We start from the raw sequence: 23,306 nt of genomic DNA on the forward strand, positions 1-23,306 counted from the left end.
GGATACCTCCAGCCATACTGGTAAAAACAAGAAAATAACTGAAAACCATACGGGAGAGTTAACATTGCCACCAAAATGGTCGTAGAATCTTCAAACACACTGACACCTTCATTTAGAATGAAGATGAAAACCAGGAAAATTCTGGAACATTCAAATCAATCTGTGCTGATGGGGCCTCACCTTCAACACACCCTTCTTGCATCCCCAGAAATGCCTGCCTGCCTGATCCAGCAGAAACTGCTTCTCTCAGGGGCCAGCCAACACCAAGGTGGCTCCAACAGGCAAGACCGAAACAGAAAGAGGACAGAGATGAACGTGCACTTTCACACCGCAAGCCGTGGACACTCACCCCAATATCCTTAAACATTTTCACAGCGTTCTTCACAAGACAATATGTGGCACTCTCAGCTGTGGGGAAAGAGTAAGACTCTGTCAAATGTTTAGGCCCAGCAACGATGAGACCCCTGACGTCCAGGGGAAGGAAGTATGGGGCCTGGGGGAAGGGCCACAGCAAGTCTGTGGACCGTGTCAGGCTCCCTCAGGCTACCTGGGAGGCCTTCAAGGATTTGCTGTTTCTCTAAATCCAATTCATCTTTTTTTTTTTTGTCTTTTTAGGGCTGCAGGTGTGGCATATGGAGGTTCCCAGGCTAGGGGTCAAATCAGAGCTGCTGGCCTACACCATAGCCACAGCAACACAGGATCCTTAAACCACTGAGCGAGGCCAGGGATGGAACCCACATCCTCATGGATACTAGTCAGGTTCATTAACTGCTGAGCCAAGACAGGAACTCCCTGATTTGTCATTTTTTAAGGAAAAAAAGAGAAGGAGAGAGGGATAAGGAGAGAAAGAGGAAGGAAGGACAGAGAGAAGAAGGGAAAGAGAAATATCCAAAACATCCATTTCAAAGAGCTTCTGTGAGATTCAAATGAGACAGTGTGTGGAGATTCTTTTAAACAGCACAGTGATGCACAGATGACTCCCACGATAGTGGAACCAGAAAGAGCACAAGTCTAGGGATCACTAAAAAAAAAGAATTCTAAGCCCAGGTTGCCCTTTAACTAGCTATGTGATCTGGGAGAGTTTCCATCTATACAGGAAGGTGATTCTAGCTCTACTGCCAACCCACAGATACGTCTCTATCCATCCATCTATACGTCTACAGGTAGATAGGTAGGTATAGACAGATGCAGGGAGAGACCTAGATTATCTCTAGATCCCTCATGGCTCTAAAAATGACTGGATTCAAATTAGTTTCAGTCCTAAATCATAACTGTATAAAATGCCACTCCCACCCCAATCACTCCTCTTACATAACATATATTACCAAGTGTCAACAGGATGGGGCAAGTGAAACACACCACTGCTGGGAGTGCAAACTGGTTCAGCAATTAGGAACCATTTGGCCATCCCTTCCACAAACCTATCATCTGGCTGAACTTACCACACCCTGTGACTAGGCAATTTTTCTCCTATATATCCCAACATAAACGAGTCTGTAAGTTCACTCCAATACACGTTCAAACATTTCACAGCAGCACTACCACAGTAGCTCTGAACTGCAAAACCCAAATATCCGTCAATGATGGAAACGAATAAATAAAATGCGGCAAGTATGTATACACTAGACTAGGACAGAGCAACAAGAACAACCGCATGTAAGAACATGTATCAATTTCACTTATAATCTTCTGTGAAAAAAGCCAGACCTAGGAGTATCTATCTGTATCATCCAATTTATATAACATATCAAAACAGGTAACAGTAGTAATCTATGGAGTTAGAGGTCAGGATAATTTTGCATTTTTTTTCCCAATTATCTACAATGAGCAGATTCCTATAATCAAAAAAGGCACAGCTTTTAAAAGAAGCAAAAATAGGGTCATACATACCATATACTGCAACTCTTCTTTCTGTTCTGTTTATCAGGTATTTGTGCAGCTTCTGCAGGTACTCAGGCTCCGGGACGGGACCACTGAAGTTGTGAATGAAGATGGCAGCAGAGCTGTAAGCCTCCAGCAATGGCCCAAGGAGCCTCTGCAGGAAGGTGATGAACTGCTGGTGCTCCTTGGATTGGCTCACCTGGGAGGGCAGGAGCGGGAGAGCCAGTCACATGTGGGGGCACAGAGGAAAGAGATCAGGCAGACAGGGGAGCCCTCTCGGAGCACCAGCGGCTCCAGAAGACAGCCCCTCGCGGTCAGCACACCATTGCTCCAAGTGCAGAGTCACTGTTGGAAACAAACACTGGTTTTGAAATGTGTTCTTTATTGTAATCAGACTTTCATGGTATTTGAGGTTTGTATTCACTGAACAGCTGCCTAGAAGAACTGTATATTTGAATGACATAATTATAACAGAATGTCATCACTGAAAACAGCTAGTGCTGACACTGGACCTTCCAGCGTTTGAAGCCTGGCTGGACAGTCATTCAAGTCCAGCCACATGTGCAAAAAAGCCACACGCCAAGACCCAAGCAATCACTTCAGTCCTTCCCAGCTCTGTCTGTCACCTCCATGTGGCCTTGGGCCCACAGGGTGACAGAATGGGGAGTGGTGAGGGGGATGGGGTACTTTGGGCAGTGGGGGCTCTCACTCTACATCCTTCAAAAGCACACATTCAGATGAGCCCCTCCGCAGTATGATAGCAAGATCCCTGTACCACCTTGAAACTAATAATGCCCGAAATGGAAAAACTTCCAAGTCATTCGGACTCTCCTGTCTGTGTGTCTGTGTGTGTAAACTAGGGAGTATTGTTCCACCACAAAGAGAGTAATCTACTTAGGGTATTCAGAAAAGACGAATCATTATCACTCATTTCTCAAACTGCAAATTAGAGGAGTTTCCGTCATGGCTCAGTGGTTAACGAATCCGACTAGGAACCATAAGGTTTCGGGTTTGATCCCTGGCCTTGCTAGTGGGTTAGGTCCTCTGTGGTGTAGGTTGCAGATGCGGCTCGGATCCAGCGTTGCTGTGGCTCCGATTCGCCACCTAGCCTGGGAACCTCCATGTGCCGAGGGAGCGGCCCTAGAAAGGGCAAAAAGACAAAAACAAACAAACAAACAAACAAAAAACCCCTGCAAATTAGACAAAACTGATTTTCCTAAAGCAAGGATGATCTTTTAATTTTTTTTGGCCACGCCCATGGCACGTGGAAGTTCACAGGCCAGGGACTGAACCCCAACCACGGCAGTGACAACACCAGATCCTTAGCCCGCTGTACCACAGCAGGAACTCCAGGGACAATCTTTTAAAAATCAGATTTTCTCGTGTGATAGGATTTGTTTTAATTGAAGGCAAAGAGCTTGATGTATGGAATTTGGGGAAAGATGGCAAAACTGAGCATAACTTAAAAAGAGCAACCAGGAGTTCCTGTCATGGTGCAGGGGAAACTAATCTGATTAGAACCATGAGGATTCGGGTTCCATCCCTGGCCTCGTTCAGTGGGTTTAAGGGTATGGCGTTGCTGTGAGCTATGGTGTAGGTCGAAGACGAAGCTCAGATCCTGCATTGCTATGGCTGTGGTGTGGGCCAGCAGCGGTAGCTCTGATTAGACCCCTAGCCTGGGAAACTCTGTATGTTGTGGGTGCGGCCCTAAAAAGCCAAAAAAAAAAAAAAAAAGAAAAGAGCAACCAGGCCAGTGGCAGCTGAATATGAATTCTCTTCTATACCTGCTATGGTGTTGTCTCGCTTTGGCGCTTTGGTGATGACTGAACAAACGCCTTCCCTCTTTAGGGAGTGAGTGCAGCTGTGGGTAGAGAGGTGGGCACCTGTGCATTCTGATGAGAGGGTCATGAAAGGTATCATCTATGACATTCTTCTTCCTGAATTTTCAGTCTCTCTGGTCTCTTTCGATTTTTCTATATCCAAACTGAACAATTTAAGGTATTAATTTTATAAACCACTTGAGTGTCTTTACTAGGTAGAAAGCACCACAGCTGGTTTGCAGGTGCTTTGAATATGAATAAGTCTCCAGAGTCCAAGCTTATAAGAGCCTCGTAACTAGTGGCACACAGACTAAAACTCATCACTGCAGAGTCCACCAGAATCCTTCACCCAAGTACCTTCAGGTAGCAATCTCGCTGCTCCTCACCAAAATCGCTGTCTTCATCTTCCTCATCACTTCTCCATGACAGAGGTTCAGGGAGCTTCTTGTCCCAGTGCTGCTCAGCAAGACTGGGACTAATATCCTCCTGATCGTCTTGCTGTGCCAAGGAGATGACCGAGGGTAAGTAGACCTGCACACAAACGCCTGCCCCACTGGACCCCAGACAGCACAGTCCTCACTCATGCCCTCCCCCGACCCTTCTGTCCAGCCATTCACATCAATCCACTGCCCGCTCCAAACTCCAAAGCACTCAGGAGACAGCGGGGCGGGGGGGATGGGGGGTGGAGGAACCAGGCAGATCAAATGAAATACCCTCACCTCTTCTAAATCAGTACCTACTTTCCCAGGCCACACCCTTTAAATCTGCCAAAATTAAAACAGAGCCTCAAAAAAGAAAACTGCATGTGTGCAAGCTGCAAGCACACTCATGTGCGGATCTCATCTCAGAATGCAGACTTCTGGGTGTCACGGAATCAAGTCAGGATACGTTTTAGACAACACCGGTTACACCAAAGGAACCGAGAGATCAAACAATCCCAATGTTTATTCTCCCCATTGTTATTTTTCTCTTCAACTCATCTGGACTTGACTATATATGAAGTGGAATGACTGGTTAATGCAGCTGATAGAAAAGATAAGGAAAAGGCCAACACAGGCAAAGCTTGTCCTCTTACCTCTGCCACTGTGAGAATGCCGTACTGGATAAACCTGCCTACTGTTTCATGGCAAATTTGGTAAAATGTCTGGCAGGGCTGAAAAGAAAGGCATTTCAATGTAAATGTCACTGAATTATTTTTTCAAGACCAAAAACAGCACAAAAGGTGGCTGCCCAGTACTTCCATGGCATCACCTGCCTCACTCCAGCGGGCAAGCCCTGCGATTTCCAACTCCCACCCTCTTGACGAGCGCATGGTGGTGGACAAAGCCTGAGAAGAGACCGTGTCACATGACTGGCTGAGAACCCAACGCAGCACCACCTGCAAAGGGGGTTCCTGAGCTGTGTCTCCCCCAGGGAAGCCAGGCCTCAGGACCGCTGCTTGTCAGGCACCTACCACCTGTTTTCTCCTCTATAAGACAATTTCTCTGCAAAAGCTATCTTACAGGAATGTTGTACATACAGGTGGTGGAAGAGGAAAGAGACAATGTGAGAGACAAGGTCAGTCTGGAGAGCCTTACCTACCCGAGCCTCTCCCATCCTGCCCCTCAAGGTTCGTGCAAATCAGATTCCCCAACAGGACCACAAACATACCACATACAAAGAAGGCGGTGGAAGAGGGATCCTCACAATACATGTACTAATAAATGGGACGCACCCAGGTCAGTGGGAACACACAGACTTTAAATAAAATACGAATTCTATTTGTGGATGATTTTGAGGGAAAAATTCTGCTTAATCTGTATACCTCATCATAAACATCCACAGGTGTTTAAATATAACACAAACGTTCATCGGTTCCTCTGGGCCTTAATTTCACCATGTGTGAAGGAGAAGAGGTTGAGCCAATGATTGTTAAGATCATTTCTGACTCTCATCTTCTGTGGTTCCACCAACCACGAGCGGGCGTGTTAATTATTTACAAACCCGACCCAGTGTCTCACTACAGTAAGAGCTCAGAGCGATCTGACTGGCAGAGAATGCTGAGCAACCTGTCCTATCACACCTCCCAGTGCACCAACGGTTCACCGGAGCAGTGGTCCCACCAGGCAACCAAGAGAGGAATGATATAATGGTTTGGTGGTCGCCGAGACCCAGGAGTAGGATGTAAAGCTTCAACAATGGGCCAGAAATTCTCTAAGGAAAAAGCGTTTTATGCTGTCATTAACGATAAGCTCAAGAAAAAGAGAACAGGCAACACTCACGAGCCCTCACTTACGAGAGAGATGGTGCCCTCGTTGGAGAGCAGGTAGCATAGGCTGGCGGCCTTCCGCACCAGTTGCTCCTGGCTGATCAGGCTGGGAGACGCAGGCCCTCCTGAGCCCCTCTTCTTCAGAACTGCATAGAGGCTGCAGGCTGAGAGAGGAAAATGTCAATGAAGCGGGCAGCCTTAGTGCTCCAGAAAAACTTCAACTGGCTCAGGTAAGTTGGATTACCTTAACCTGCTGTTAGTACATCAAAAAGAATTATCTGCATTCGCTGGAGAAACTTAAGATTCCATGGGATCCCAACCCTACCAAACCTTCCTTGGATGCTTCCAGCCCCTTTGCTATCTCCTCTGGTCCCCCCACTTACTTCACTGCCATGTATACATCTCAGCTCACTTAAGATTTTCAGCTCCTGGACAGCAAGACATCCTACTTCTCTTCCTTAGTAAAAAGTGTGATACTATGCATACAGTAATTCAGTTATTCCTTGTTGAATAATAAATGTAAAAACAAGCTATAAAGAGTGAAATAGCACATTACAATTTTATTTGAAACTAAAACTATGCAACACATTCCCTTGAACAAGGGGTAACCATCCAAATTAAAGTGGACCCTTCCATGTGCCTCTGGCCGTTTTATTTGCCATGAAAATACTTCAAGACCAGATGTACCTATGATGGCCTCCATGATAAAGACGTGGAGTACCCCATTGCTGTAGAAGTTGAGTTCAAAGACTGACGGGACAGTTGTGCTGGGAGTAATAAAAAACTCATCATTCCTGCTGGTGTGGGTGATCGTGATGCAGTTTCCCAGCAGCTGTATGGCATGCATGACTACATCTTCTGAATTTCCTGAGAAACCCAGGTCAAAATCACGAGCCAGGACTTCCTCCTTCATCACAAAGAAGTCTTCCACCAACGTGGAGAGATCAATTCCCTAGAGAAACAGAAAAAAAGTGGTCTTATGAGAGTAGGAAACCTACTTCCCAAAAGGTAGAGAGACCATTTCAAGGATTTTTTTTTTTATTAGAGCATACTGATTTACAGCATTGTGTCAATTTCTGCTGTAAAGCACAGTGACCCAGACATACATATATAAATATATACATTTTTTTCTCTTACTACTTTCCATCACGTTCCATTCCAAGAGATTCTGCATAGTTCTCTGTGCTATAGAGCAGGACCTCATTGCTTATCCATTCCAAATGTAATAGTTTGCATCTACCAACACCCAAACTCCCAGTCCATCCTACTTCCAAGGATTTTTTTTTCTTGCCTTGGCTTTCCTGCAGCTCGCTGTCAGCACATACAGAGAAAGGGCCAGAACACCAGTGTAAAGAAAGTCAGGAAACTGGTTACAAAGCTGTCCCCCAAGAATGTCAAGATACACCCAGACTACTCTGCCCACAACACATGATATGAGCACGTAAGATCACAGCAGGAAGCAGCCACCATCTGAAAGGAGGAAGTGTTTATTTTTTAGCAATAACTTTCCTCATTTTAAATATTTATCTGACAAATATTTATTTGGTGCCTATATCCTGCCACTATGTTTGCTGTTGAGAACATAACCATGGACAAGACAGACAGTCCTTCTTCTCACAGGGCCTAGACAAGTGTGTTGCGGGAAGGCAGAGTGCAAGTCCTAGACACAAATCAAATGGCTTGGAAACCATTAGCTACCAGAATGTTTTCTGCTTATGGATGAGATCTGCCTTCTTTCTGTTAACTGTATTACTCAAAGCATGCCTTATTGTCATAGATAGAGATATAAGTCTCTGAGGCTTTTTTTCATGTAGATTTCTTGCTCTGTCAGGTGTGCAGAGCTTAGCTTACTTTACTGTTTGTCTCACAGGACTAGCTGGAAAGGAGGCAGATCCATCAGTGGACAAGGATTTGAAGAGCTGACAAAGCATTCTTATGCTTTCTGTTGAACTCTGGGCGACAGTACAGACATACCTGCCTGTGTCTGTAGAGGAGCAGGCAGGCCACGATATGGGTTGACATAATGGCACAAGACTTGCTAGCCGCTGGAAGGCAAACACAAAGCTTTAATTGCACTTTTTTCAATATAGCTGAAACTTTTTATAAGTACCTAAATCTTAATCAGGAGTATTTGAAGCTACAAAAAAAAAAAAAAAAAAAAAAAAGGCCTCTACCACACTTCCCATAATTGATTTACCAAAGCGAAGCTATAACATCATACCATGTTCTGGGCCAATGGAACCTCATTAGAGATCATTATTCATCATAGAATAGAACTCAGTCTAAAATAGGTCTGCTCTCAATCCAGACCAATAGAAGTCAGTTACCGAATGACTAAGAGACATCTTTATGGAAATACCAAAACTGAGGGTATGGGCCTGTTCTAGGAGCTCTACAAGACAGCCTACTTTTGTGTTTGTGACTTATTCCAGGCCTCAGTCTACTGTAACTGCACCTCTGCCTTACTCCCCTTGCAGGTATTCACCACCACATTACACAAAGGTGTGTGTGTGGGGGGGGGTGTGGGTGTGGGTGTATGTGTGTGTTGGGGAAGTGGGGGTGGATAGATTTAAAGTCAGAAACCTGAGTTCCCACTGTGGCTTAGCGGAAACGTATCTGACTAGCACCCAAGAGGATGCAGGTTTGATTCTGGCCTTGCTCAGTGGGTTAAGGTGTAGGTCCCAGACATGGCTCGGATCTTGCGTTGCTGTGGCTGTGGTACAGGCCAGTGGCTACAGCTCCAATTTGACCCCTAGCCTAGGAACCTCCATATGTTGTGGGTGCAGCCCTAAAAAGACAAAATAAAATTAAGTCAGAAACCATTACTCAAATCCTAACTTCTACACTAATTTCATGACTTGGGAGAAATTTCAAAATTCCCAAGCTTCAGCTTCCCTTCAGTAAGTGAGCACACCACCTAGTTCACTGGGCTGTGTGAGCATGAAATGATCCACCTGGCACGGGACCCCACAGTAATGGGTGCTTAATTTCCTCTGTTCAACCTGGCCCAGAGGAGGGTTAGAGGTAAGGAAGAAAAGAACAGAAAGACATTTGAGAATGACTATAGTCCATAACTCAATATTCTGAATTTGCAGAAAATTATAATCACACAAATCAAATATGAGAACATCTATGGAATAATATTTTAAAAAGATACCATGTGCAGGTTTTCTAAGATGATAATGAATTCATGAATACTTCATTCATAACGATGTTGTCTCTAATGTTTAAGAAACAAAAAAGTACCCAGTATATATGTAGCCATTAAAAAGAATAATTAAGTTCTTAATTAAATGTTTGTATTATAAATGGAAAATAGCACAATACAAAACTGTATAAAATTTTTTTATAGACTAGACAGCAACACAGCTGGTTTTTGAGTAGTGGGTTTTATCTTTATTTTTCAACTTTTCAACATTAAGGATGTATCATTTTTAGTATCCAAAATTTAAGCAAGGAAAAGACACAATCAAACGTGCTTAGGAAAAATAGCCTGGCCCAGCATTAGGCGGGAGTGGGAGCAGCTAGAGCGGACCGAGCTGAGAGGAGGTGAGGAAGCCGCCACACTGGTGCTGAGTCTGACCTGATGGGGAGGAGGCACAGGGAGTGGCAAGGAGACACACACACACACACACACACACACACACACACACACACACACACACACAGTGCACCAAGGGCCCACGCTGCTGCTGCTGCGGAATCTTAAAACAGCCTCTACAACAGCCGCCATGTGGAACTTGCTCTGCATGTAAGCACTCCACTCTGGGTCACTCCCACTTGCCTTATTTGTGCCCAATATCCCACTGAGAAGAGCATAAGCTCGTTAAGTACAGAGCCATTAATGATTCAATTTGTATTCCCCACAGCTAAAATAAAGCTTTACCCATAAGAGCCACACAATATTTGCTGAATAAAAAGGATCATGGAGTCACAGGGGAGAGGAATATGCAATTATAAACTTAGAGGCTATAACACAAGTAGTTCAAAGAAACTAATTCATGAGCAAAAGAAGCAACACATCATCTTGACAGGTTTTGTTTGTTTGGGGGGGTTTTTTGGCCATGCCTACAGCATGCAGAAGTTCCAGGGCCAGGGATAGAACCCACACCACAGTGGCAACCCAAGCCACTGCAGTGACAACACTGGATCCTTAACTGGCTGAGCCCTGAGGAAACTCCCCATTTTGGAGATTTTTAAAAGCCTAAGAACTACCACATGGGTCCCTCCCAGTTACCAGGTACTGTGTGACATGCTTTACTCCATTACCTCCAAGCTTTTCAACATCACCTTCTTTCTAATAAGTTACCTATCAACCCCCAGTATGAGGTGATAGAACTGGAAGTGGAATCTACCTTCAGCAGATTCCAAAACCTGGATGGTACACACTGCATCACGCCAAACCCGAATTACAGAATTAAAGAGTGTGGAATTCTACTTACTGAAGAGAATGTGCTCAGCCAGATTTGCAATGAGTCTTCTTCGGAAGGATTCGTCCGCTGCGTTTCTGGACTCATTGATGGACATGTCTGTACCTTCATCAACAGCATCACTGGGTCTGAAAAGTTTGGGTTTTTTTGTTTGTTTGTTTTTAAATTAGACTTCTATAATCCCACTCTTTTACAAAGCAAATTACATGAGCTTAAGATATAAATTATTAGATACTTTAAATTACTACATATTCAAATTTAAACCACAAATGAAGTATTTCTATGAGTGGTTTCACTCCATAATACACTATGTTATGTTTAATACACTCTGTTGACCAAAACATGTTATTTAATTATGACTGTTGGTACATCGCCTCCAAACCTCACTGGCAGAAAGAATGCATAAAACAAGATGCCTCCTTTTAAAACATTTTCAAAAAGTTGATACTTGAACACATTAAAGGATGAACTTAATATTCTATTTCTCTAAGTAACAATTTGAATTTTGGAAAACTCACATAGGAAAACTCTTTTATATGTTGCAAAAATGTACAATATGCATAACCTACGCTACTATCAAAAAGAACAATTCAAACATTCAAAAATATAAGAACTCTCACATTATTCACAAAATCAAAAAGATTTTATGATGCAAACAATCAAAAACCTTCAAACTAATATGGAAACACATCATTTCAAAATCCTTTATCAGACCAAGAGAAAAGTTACTCAAGTGAGGAAGTGAAAGCAAAAACATAAATGTTCTTAATAAAGGTAACGGATTTTCCAATGTGATGTAAGAAACAATAGAAGAGTTCCGGCAGTGGCGCAGCAGAAATAAATCCGACTGGGAACCATGAGGTTGCAGGTTCAATCCCTGGCCTCACTCAGTGGGTCAAGGATCCGGCGTTGCCATGAGCTGAGGTGTAGGTCGCAGACGAGGCTCAGACCTGGTGTTGCTGTGGTTGTGGGGTAGGCTGGCGGCTACAGCTCTGATTAGACCCCTAGCCTGGGAACCTCCATATGCCACTGGTGCAGCCCTAAAAAGCAAAAAAAAAAAAAAAAAAAGAAAAGAAAAAAAGAAAAGAAAGAAAAAGGAAACAATAGCTATTTGATAGGCTACTATAAAAAAATTTCCATCAATCTTACCTTGAAGGAAGGATTGCTGGTAACAATGCTTGCTCCAAAGAAAGCGGAGCAGACACAGGTTTCTGACTTTGGCTTTCTAAATATTCCTGGGGAAAAAAAAATACAACATGATCATTTATTCCCACTGTCTCATTTCCATAAACTAACATATAATTTCATGTGCAAAAAGTAAAAAGGAGTTTATAATAAAATGAGCCATACTACAGAACATGAAAGATACTTTCTATATCCTAAACTATCTTCAGAAGTATGGGATGACTCATAGAATGCTGCTAAGAATGAAATCTGAGACCTGAAGCTACAAAAAAACCAGGACAAGGTTTAAGCAAAATCATTTAAAAATTAAGGGCAAACGTTTCCACAGAAAAGAAACTCAAGGACTTGGAGAACAGACTTGTGGTTGCCAAGGGGGAGAAGGAGGAAGTGGGATGGACTGGGAATCTGGAGTTAATAAATGCAAACTATTGCATTTAGAGTGGATAAGCAATAAGATCCTGCTGTATAGCACAGGGAACTATATCTAGTCGCTTGTGATGGAGCATGATGGAGGACAATGTGAGAGAAAGAATGTGTATATGTATGTGTGACTGAGCCACCTTGCTGTACAGTAGAAAACTGACAGAATACTGTGAACCAACTATAATGGAAAAAATAAAAATCATTAAAAAAATAAAAATAGGAGTTCCCCTCGTGGCTCAGTGGTTAAGGAACCGGAGTAGCATCCATGAGGACGAGGGTTCAATCCCTGGCATCTCTTAGTGGGTTAAGGATCTGGCATTGCCATGAGCTGTGGTGTAGGTCGCAAATGAGGCTCGGATCCTGTGTTGCTGTGGCTCTGGTGTAGGCCGGCAGCTACAGCTCCGATCTGACCCCTAACCTGGGAACCTCCATATGCCATGAGCGCTGCTCTAAAAAGACAAAAAAATAAAATTAAAAAAATTAAAAAAAAAAACTAAGCGGAAAATTTAACTTTTCGCACATCTTCATGAAATCATCTGGCATTCTCAATAATATTAATAGTGATATTCGCTCAGCCATACCTTTTAAGGGAAATATGACAACCTGAAGGTCACATAATATTCAAAAGACTCTCATTCAAAAGCAAATCATAAACAAGAGAAGTTGTGCAATATATTTTTTTTAAGTTGCCAAAGGAGTTCCCCTATGGCACAGTGGGCTGAGGACCCAGTGTTGTCACTGCAGTGGCTAATGTTGCTACTATGGTGCAGGTTCAATTCCTGGCCCAGGAACTTCTGCTTGCCGCAGGTGCAGACAAGAAATAAAAAATAAATAAAACTGCAGGACCTTAGGGGCCCACCATCTCCAGGTGTCTCCGTGAGGGTGGCACTATCCCTCTGAACATGTGGGTATTAGACTTGGTAGAGCAGAGCTTCATCCTAGACTTATCAGTGTTACGCAGCCATGAGACACATCTTGCAAAATTTCTCCTAAGGGTATTTAGTGTCCTTTGGCAACAGGCATGTTTCAGCAAACAAATTCAGGAAACACTATTCTTGTAAGGGTTCTCATTCTACAAGAGCAGAAAATGAAACCTACGGTCACACGGAGAGGAGGCACCAGAGGCCAGACTAGAGCCCAGATCTGGCACAGAGCTGCACCAATGCATTGGCATGGCTTCACTTCAACAGGCACTCACCTTTAAGGAAAATGGTTGGGCAAAGTCCACTCTGACACATCCGTAGTTTTTTCGTAACATTCTGATAACACCTCTCGCTACACTCCAGAGGCTCTCATTTTTCTTAGGTTTTCCCTAATTTGCAATTTTGAAAGAATAGCGTGGTAAGAAATAAAGCTACCAAATATGCAAACATTGTTATCCAAAGAATAAAATTGATTATTTTTTAATGGAAACTGAAGGTTTGTCTGGGAAAAGATAATAATGAATGAAGAAGGAAAATAAGTACTTATTGATTGAGACCTGTCGGAAAATGTTTAGCATTCAAAGATGCTAAAAGATCTAATCACATCACTGGGAGAGGTAATTTGGTCAATAAAAAGGAAACACTGAACACGCAACTTCATTTAGGGCATTGTTTCCACCATGTGCAAACTACTGAAGGATAAAAATGACATAACAGCCTAAGAAATTGTTCTGCAGTTTTCAGATAAAAATAAGATGTCAAAAGGCCACCTTACTGTAGTCTGATGGTCACCACGGTCCAAATATGTAACATGAGGCAACTGAACACCAAACTCAGCCCCAGAATAGCCTGTGAGCCAATTGCTCACTCACTAAGCATTTCCTAAATATTTACCATATACAAGGCATGACGACGACGACAGCCATAGAACAGACATAGGACACACAAGCTCACAAGACCCAGTCAGGGCGAGTAGAGCTCATGTTCCCGACAGACACATGTGACACAAGGAGGGTCTCACAAGAGGGATACAGATAATAATCAGATAATAATCCAGGTCTATCACTCAATTCTTAAGGCTCCAATTAGCAGGAATTTTTTCTGGTATGTTTGGGGGAGTATTAAAACAAGTACCACGACAAGACTTCCACACTAAATAAGAACGAAACTAAATTCCTCTGGAACTTGCACACTGCTGGGAGGAAGGGTAAGTTGGCAAAACCGTCTTGGAAAACTGCTCAGCAGCATTCACAAAGCGGAACGTACATATATTCTATGACCCACTGATTCCACTCCTAGGTAAATACCCAACAAGATGCATACCTGTGGTCATCAAGAGAAATGTACAAGAATGATCATAGCCCCAAACTGGAAACCTAACACATTTTGAATAGCAGAATAGACAAACTGCATATTCATACACTGTGATACTATACAGCTATGAGAATGAACAAGTTCTAGCTATTTGTAACAACAAACGGTTGTCACTTGAGCAAAAGAAGCCAAAGGCAAAAAGTCCACATGCTGCATTACTCCATTTCAATAGTGTTCAAAAACAGACAAAACTAATCACTTCTGTAAGAAGTCAGGATAAGAGGTTACACTTGAGGGGAGAGCAATGAGAGCAGGATAAGGGGATTCCTAGGGTCCTGATAAAGCTGTTCCAGGACCTGAGTGCTGGCTGTGTAGGTATGTTCACTTTCTGCTAATTCCAGCTACATGTGCTTTCTTCTGTAACTATTTATTTATATCAATAAAAAGTTCACTTAAAAAAAAATTACTGCCACTTACATTAATCTGCAGTCACTCTGCCAACATGATCCCACCAGTTCTTCAGGCTTAACTTAAACTCTACACACAAACGGTAAGCCCTGGGGAGAATGAGCCACATACAACCCCCGCCCCCAGAGTAGAGATGGCTACTCAGCACCAAGTGTTCTTCCACTTCCCCATCCCATGACCAGGGCCGGTGCTGATAAATCTCGTCATGTCACTTCCTCCAAGCGCCAGAAAGCCCCCCGTTAGCACGACCGCCCAGGATGCTGTGGGAGATGGAAGCCCACCCTACCTGCTTCCTACAGTGCTGTAAAACTAGAGGGTACAAAAACAATTCTTAATTAGTTCTAAAAGTATCCATGCAAAAGCAAAAGACTGTAAAAGTGAGGACAACTTTTGTGCAGGTGGTCTTCTTACCAATTGCTCGCCATTGTAATGACCTTCAATAATACGATCGTAGGAGATCCCAACAGGTATTATCAAGATGTCTGGGATGGTATTGGTGGAGAGAGTATCTACCACAACTGACAAAAGTCCTGCCCGAGCACAGGAGGTTTTTCCACTCCTAGAGCGTGTGCCTTCCAGAAAAATCTCCAAGAACTGCTGCTGTCGAAGTAGTTCAACTATATGCTAGGATATAAAGAGAAAGTAAAACATGAACTCAAGACCACCCAACTTAGAATAAGCTCAGCAAAGTTAAATCTAAAAAACAAACAGGAGTTCCCATCGTGGCAGAAACAAATCCGACTAGGAACCACGAGGTTGCGGGTTCGATCCCTGGCCTTGCTCAGTGGGTTAAGGATCAGGCACTGCCATGAGCTGAGGTGTAGGTCACAGATGTGGCTCACATCTCACGCTGCTGTGGCATAGGCTGGCAGCTACAGCTCTGGTTAGACCCCTAACCTGGGAACCTCCACATGCCGCAGGTGCGGCCCTAAAAAGACAAAAAACAAAAAACAAAAAAATAAAAAACAAAACAAAGAAAAACAAAAACAAAAACAAAAAACCTATAACTTCACTACTGACAAAATATTCTACTTTCACAAATAATAGCAAGACAGGTCCTCCAATGCTATATTTTGGTAATAACAAAAAACCACCATCAAACTCATTCTCAAACAGTAATCACTGAAATAATTAGTCAGACAACTGTTTTTTTAAAATCTCAATCAAGGCTCTTTTTCCTTCTGTTGTGGTAAGTATCATAACAGCTTTAAGGACAATCAGAGATCATACATACCCCATGGAGCAAAGCCCTATAGAGAATATCTTTCTGTCCATCTGGCGTCTCATCTAGCCTCCGTCGTATGAAAAAGCCCCCAAGCTTATGGATCAAGGTACTATAAAATTTAAGAATGCATTAATTTTCTATAAGAAAAATGTAAAAACAGTATTCAAATTACAAGTTATTTCATTGTCATTAGGACGTGTCATTTGGATATAAAATGTGTCATTTGGATATAAACCACGTGTTGTTTGAGCTGCTGAGTGTGAACATATGGACATTTTCCACTTTACATATTATTGATGTGTTTCAGTCATCTACATTATTCATTAGCCCATAGAATATAACTGTGCATAATGAAGCTCTGTTGCATCTGTTCTAAGCCAGAAGGAGTTTACATGACATATTATTCCACGAAGCTGCTGGTACAGATTTTAAGAGGATTATAAAATACTGCTAACTTTTAAAACTCTGCCCGAGGTCTCAAGACACTGGCCTTTACACATCCCCAAATTTTCCTGTGGCACATTTACTACAAGATGAATGTGAGGTTATAAAAGCTCCTTTGCGGAAATTTTCTCAAAGAAGTATTCCTTAGGGAGTATCCCAGTGAGACAAGGATAACTTTATCAAACTGGAACCAAGCATAACCATCCTCCCAATACATGAAACAAAAATCTGCTTCACTTACACATACACAGAATAAAACAGCTCTCACAACCTCACGTCTCTCTCTACAACCTGACAAATTTGGATAGGAGGTTAAAATTTAAGTCAACCTTTCCAAACTCAGAGCCTCCTCCCACTCTATTCAAATAGAGTGATATAAATGTTGATATATATTTTCAGCATCTTTTACAGTCAGTATAAGGAGGCCACAGTGAGATGTCTCCAGAGCTTGATTTCACTCCTTGAAAGTAAAACTCTGCAAAATACATTCTTAATGAGATCAACCATCCACAAAAACAACCCACACTGAAGTGGTTTGTGAATGTACAGACCAGTATGGAACAAAAGAACGCTGCACATAAATAGTCCAGGTTATCTAGAGTCTGTCGTGACTACAGGAATGATGAGCTGAGCAACGACTGACACTGAGGCCGTGAAAGGGGAAGCTGGATTATGAGAAATTAGCAATGTTTATCACGCACTTCCCAGAGATCCACACAGAGGCCCAACCTGGAGGGAAGGAACAGGTGAGTTGTTTCGATTACAGAAGAGGCGAACTATTATGGAGCAAGGCTTCCCTACAGCCCAAATGGAACAGGCCTCTTTACACTAGGTCTATACCTAAGCGCCTTTCTGATGACTTTCTAATTTAACTTTTCAGGTTCCTTGACACTGGGAAGAGGAACCTGTGAGAGAAAACACAGATATTCTGATACTTGGAAAGGCATGTCTTTCCTGTAGGGTCATATCACACTGGATGAGAGCTAGCTGTTTGTCTACATTCCCCATTATTTTATTAGCTACTGGAAAGCAAGGACCTTGTATCTTGTTTCCTCTTGTCTAGGGCACAGCCGGGTAGTATGGGCTGACTGCATGAATGCTGCGGTCATTCACATGAGTCAGATTAGCTACAGAACTCTGAGCCAAGGGATAAGGAAGGAGCTCCTTGGACTGTGAGGCTGGGGATCAGACTTCCGGTATGCAAGGCAGTGACTGCCCCCTGGGAGGCCCTATCCGCACAAGCTGCCAGCCAGCTTCTTTCCCAGTCACTCTCCAAATTCACCCCCCCATCTTCCTCTGCACCCCTCACAGAGCTGACCTCAAAGATGCTTTGTGCTTTGAAGTCTGAAACTTCAATTTCCCAAACCAACTAAAACTTACTATTCCATACCAGTTCCCCGCTGGTGATCAGCCCCACTCTCGACCTGGTTCCCCGGGGATCGACATCTGGGGGTCTTTCCTCCTCTCCTCCTCTGCCGAACCACATCTGGACTAGCACCTGGTTTTATAAATTCAACCTACTAAATACTTTTCAAATCTCTGACCTCTTCCAAGAGCACTACTACACTTTTATTGAAGCCTTCATTATCTTCTGCAATAGAGTCAGAATTGATCTAACTGCCTCTAGCCAGAATGACTTTTCAAAATGCAGATCTGAACAAACCATTTCTCAATTATGAGATACACTCTAAATTCTTGGCTAATTCTCACTACCTATGCAGTCTCCACCTCCAGCTTCTGACCCTTCCCAATGCACCCTACATCCTAACCCTACAGTCTAAGAATCATCTGCCATTTCTTGACTATATCATGCTTTTAAATCTTTCTCCCTTTCCACATACTATTCCCTCTGAATGGAATGTACTACATTCTCTTGAAAACCTCTAAAATATACCTTTCGTGTTATACTGTAACTATTACGTTTCTAGCCCTACTAAATTATGAGGTTACAGTAACAGGTATGGGTCTAACTTACCGTTATACCAACACAACCTGCCCACCACCACCCTGACTCCACCTCCCTACTGTGGAGCCAGATACAGTAATTTGTTGTCTTACCTTTCTAATTGCCTTTTATCCATTTGATAAATACTGCTCAAAAAGTTTAGCTACTTTCACAGTTCACCAAATACCCCATACAAAACACAAAAATAATGATGGCAGTCGTAATGGGTATTTTTTGTACTTTCCAAATTTCCCAGATAAACATGCATTACTTTTATAATAAAAATTAAAAGCTAATGTCCACATCATAGAAACATGGATCAAAAGGTGTAATTTTAAAAAACCAAAAATTCCAAATATAATCTTCATACCCTTCAAAATAAGCTTAAGCTGATCTTACCTGAAGATGGGGATGTTGAGATTATTCCCTGAAGCAATGTAAGGTGCTTTGATGTTATGGCAGAAGAGAATGAAAGTGAGCAGGAGATAGTCAATATGTGATCTATGAACTGGTAGAAATATAAGCGGCAAATTCATCTAGCAAAAGGAAAAATGCCAAATTTAAAATTCAAATGGAAAGTTCAATTACAGTTTGAAACTTCCTATTTGGTTATTCACTCAAAACACAAGTGAATTAGTGACTTATTCCTTAAAAACATTTTTCAATAATAAGAACTTCTTTCAATTTAATATTACCTACCTAAAAACAATTAGAGCAACAAAATAATCAAGGAAGGAGAAGGGCAATCACGAATTCAAGTTGAGAGTTCCCGTTGTGGCACAAAAGAAATGAATCTGACTAGGAACCATGAGGTTGCGGGTTCAATCCCTGGCCTTGCTCAGTAGGTTAAGGATCCGGCGTTGCCATGAGCTGTGGTGTAGGTCACAGACATGGCTCGGATCTGGCATGGCTGTGGCTGTGGCAGTGGCTGTGGCATACGCCAGCAGCTGTAGCTACTAATAAGACCCCTAGTCTGGGAACCTCCATATGCCTCAGGTGCAGCTCTAAAAAGACAAAAAGTGGAGTTTCCGTTGTGGCGCAGTGGTTAACGAATCCGACTAGGAACCATGAGGTTTCGGGTTCGATCCCTGGCCTTGCTCAGTGGGTTAGGGATCTGGCATTGCCGTGAGCTTGATGGAGGTTGCAGATGTGGCATGGATCCCATGTTGCTGTGGCTCTGGTGTAGGCCAGCAGCGGTAGCTCCGATTAGCCTCCTAGCCTGGGAACCTCCATATGCCACAAGAGCAGCCCTAGAAAAGGCAAAAAGACAAAAAATAAAATAAAATAAAAAGACAAAAAGACAAAAAAAAAAGTTAAAGTACAGTTTACTATCTTCTGAGAGGAAACCCTAATCTTATAAAAAGAACATAGGTTTTGGAGACAAGCTAGGTTTGGTTTGAAATCCTGGGCAAGTGACTTACTAACCATGCCTTAACGACAATTTCCTAACCTTTATATGTCTTTATTTCTTCATTTACAAAACAGGGATTGTTGTACCTGATTTTCAGAGTTACTGCAAAGTAACTTACAAAAGGAATCCTGCATATTCCTAGTAGGTTCTCCTTTACCCCACTTATCCTCCCCAAATACAGAGCTACTATAATTATCTCACATGGGGGAAATCTTTCAAATGTATGGGAATGCACAACAGTATACAAGAGAACATTTCCAAAAGAATTCCAAAATAACTCTGCAAATGTGGAGAAAACAGAATGAAAGATTCACATCTTGCCTCAGTTGCAGCTTTAACCATCTCAAGTTGACCCTTGTGAATTTGAATATTCCAAAAGAAGCTGTTGAACAGTTTTAGCAGCACCCATCCAGTTAGTCTGAAAGTTAAAAAAAAATTATTTCATGTATATGCACACATATATATAAACATATAAACATATATAGCTGACATTTGTCTATAAACACTTGAACCTACAACCTGAGAGTGACTATAATTGATTTCACATATGAGCACATGTGCATGTATGTGTATATCTGAATTGTGGACCTAAAAAACTGACTTCACCTATATATTACTTATAGAAGCATCCATTTATATGCACTAAAATCTTACATTTCACTCTGATTGCATACTATATATTTCAGAAGCAAATGATCAAGCAAATATTTAGCTGAGTAGAGTGATCCCTCCATTGCATACAAATCACTCCTTTAAGTCATGGGCATGTGTAAACTCATCAAGAAAAAAAGAGAGGGCTCAAAATAAACAAAATCAGAAATGAAAAAAGAAAAGTTACAACCAACACCACAGAAAGAATCACACAAGATTACCACAAACAATTATATGCAAATAAAATGGACAATCTAGAAGAAGTAGAAAAATTCCTAGAAATGTACACTCTCCCAAGACTGAACCAAGAAGAAACAGAAAATATGAACAGACCAATAGACAGGAATGAAATTGAGTCAGTAATATAAACAATTCCCAACAAACAAAAAGTCCAGGAACAGATGACTTCAAAGGTGAATTCTACCAAACATTCAGAGAAGAGTTGACACATATTCTCCTCATACAAGTCCAAAAAACTTCATAGGTAGTTTGAACAGAACAAAAGAACAGAAGACTTTTGCATTCTGCTCTTCCTATGAGCCTGATACCAAAACCAAAGACATCACAATACAAGAAAATCACAGGCAAGTATCAGCGATGAACACAGAAGCAAAAATCCTAAATGAAATATTAGCAAACCAAATTCAACAATACATTAAAAGCATCATACTCTGATCAAGTGAAATTTATCCCAGGATGCAGGGATGGATCAAAATTTGTAAATCAATGTGAGACATCACATTAACAAGTCAAAGAATAAAAATCATAAGATCATCTCAGTAGATATAGAAAAAGCTCTTGACAATTCAACAGTCATTTATGATAAAACCTATCAATAAAGTGGATATAAAGGGAACATACCTCAACATAAGAAAGGCCATAAATGGCAAGCCCACAGCTAAGATCATATTCAACAATGAAAAGCTGAAAACATTTTCTCTAAGATCAGGAACAGGATCAGGATGCCCTCTCTTGCCACTTTTATTCAACACAGTATTGAAAATCCTAGCCACAGCAATCAGAAAACAAAAATAAATAAAAGGAATCCAAAGTGGAAAGGAAGAAGTGAAAGTGTCACTGTTTGCAGATGACATGATAAGAAGAAAAAGATGCCACCAAAAAACCATTAGAGCTCAACAATGAATTTGGTACAGCTGCAGTATACAAAATTAATATACAGAAATCAGTCATGTTTCTATACACTAACAATAAACTTTCAGAAAGGAAATTAAGAAAACAATCCCATTTACAAATGTATCAAAAAGAATGAAATATCTAGGAATAAATCTAACCAAGCAACTAAAATACCTGTACTTAGAAAATTGTAAGACACTCATGAAAGAAACTGAAAATAACACAAGCAGATGGAAAGACACATTATGCTCACAGACTGGAAGGATATTACTAAAATGACTATAACTACCTAAGGCAATCTAAAGATTCAATATAATCTCTATCAAAATGCCAATGGCATTTTTCACAGAACCAGAATAAATAATTCTAAAATTTGTACAGAAACCAAAGAATCCCAACAGCCAAAACAACCTTAAGAGGAACAAAGGTGGAGGCATTACGCTCTCTGATTTCAAACTATCTTACAAAGCTACAATAATCAAGATAGTGTGTTACTGGCATAAAAAGACACACACATCAATGGAACAGAAGAGAGAACCCAGAAAGGAACCTACAATCACTTGGGCAATTGATCTATGATGCAAAAAATACATAACAGGGAAAAGAGTCTCTGCAGTAAATGGTGCTGGGAAAACTGAACAGCTACATGCCAAAAAAATCAAACTGAGCTACTCTCTCACACCATGCACAAAAATAAACTCAAAATGGATTAAAGACTTAAATCTAAGACCTGAAACCATAAAACTTTTTGAAGAAAACATAAGCAGTATGCATTTTGACATCAGTCTTAACAATATTTTTTTGGATCTGTTTCCTCAGGCAAAGGAAACAAAAGCAAAAAAAAAAAAAAATGGGAATACATCAAATGAAAAGCTTTTTTGGAGTGAAGAAACTATCAACAAAACAAAAAGGCTACCTACTGAATGGGAGAAGATATTTGCAAAATACACCTAATCAGGAGTTAATACCCAAAATATACAAAAAACTCACACAACTCAACATCAAAAAAATAAACAATCTAATTTAAAAATGGGCAGAGGATCTGAATAGACATTTGTTTGTGGGGAGGCCACACCCACAGCATGCAGAAGTTCCCAGGCCAGGAATCGAACCCAAGCCACAGCTGTAACTAGAGTTATAACAGTGACAATGCTGAATCTTTAACCCTCTGAGCCACAGGGGAACTCTTGGATAATATTTTTCCAAAGATATATGGATGGCCAGTAGGCACATGAAAAGACACTCAACATCACAAACCATCAGGGAATACAAATCAAAACCACAGTGAGGAATCACCTCACACCTGTCAGAATGGCTGTTATCAAAAAGAGAAGAAATAATAAATGTGAGAGAATGTAGAGAAAAGGGAACCCTTATGCATTGTTGGTAGGAATGTAAACTGGGGCAGCTACTATGGAAAACAGTATGGAGAGTCCTCAAAAAAATTAAAAATAGAACTGCCATCTAACCCAGCAACTCCACTCCTGTGTTATTTACCTGAAGGAAGTGAAAACATTAATTAGAAACCATACATGCACCCGCTATGTTCACTGCAGCATGGTTTACAACAGCCCAGATATGGAAGCAACCTAAGTACCCATCAACAGATGAACAGATAAAGAAGATGTGGTGGACATACGCACACACCCACAAACACGTAATGGAATATTACTCAGCCATAAAAAAACGGATGAAATTTTGCCATTTGTGACAACATGGATGGATCTCAGGAGTATTATGCTAAGTGAAAAAAGCCAGAGAAGGACAAATACTGTATAATTTCACTTACATGTGGAATCTAAAT

At 41.5% G+C, this 23,306-nt stretch overlaps 1 protein-coding gene across 3 annotated transcripts in view; it reads right to left on the reverse strand.

The window, feature by feature from the left end:
• Window positions 1-23,306, reverse strand: part of GPAM (glycerol-3-phosphate acyltransferase, mitochondrial) — a 72,208-nt gene that overhangs the window by 4,005 nt on the left and 44,897 nt on the right. For all 3 annotated transcript variants that reach the window (NM_001444498.1, NM_001444496.1, NM_001444497.1), the window contains 14 exon segments: window positions 350-408; window positions 1,891-2,080; window positions 4,059-4,199; window positions 4,777-4,854; window positions 5,977-6,113; window positions 6,637-6,901; window positions 7,924-7,994; window positions 10,392-10,507; window positions 11,529-11,614; window positions 13,186-13,299; window positions 15,104-15,316; window positions 15,927-16,026; window positions 18,706-18,842; window positions 20,039-20,135. In NM_001444498.1, the coding sequence (NP_001431427.1) occupies window positions 350-408; window positions 1,891-2,080; window positions 4,059-4,199; window positions 4,777-4,854; window positions 5,977-6,113; window positions 6,637-6,901; window positions 7,924-7,994; window positions 10,392-10,507; window positions 11,529-11,614; window positions 13,186-13,299; window positions 15,104-15,316; window positions 15,927-16,026; window positions 18,706-18,842; window positions 20,039-20,135 (1,804 nt within the window).

This window comes from Sus scrofa, chromosome 14 (assembly GCF_054392235.1).
Source record: "Sus scrofa isolate SSC_HxYL_T2T_F1_AM1 chromosome 14, Sscrofa_HxYL_maternal_Yorkshire_Landrace_v2.0, whole genome shotgun sequence".
Taxonomy (NCBI): Eukaryota; Metazoa; Chordata; class Mammalia; order Artiodactyla; family Suidae; genus Sus; species Sus scrofa.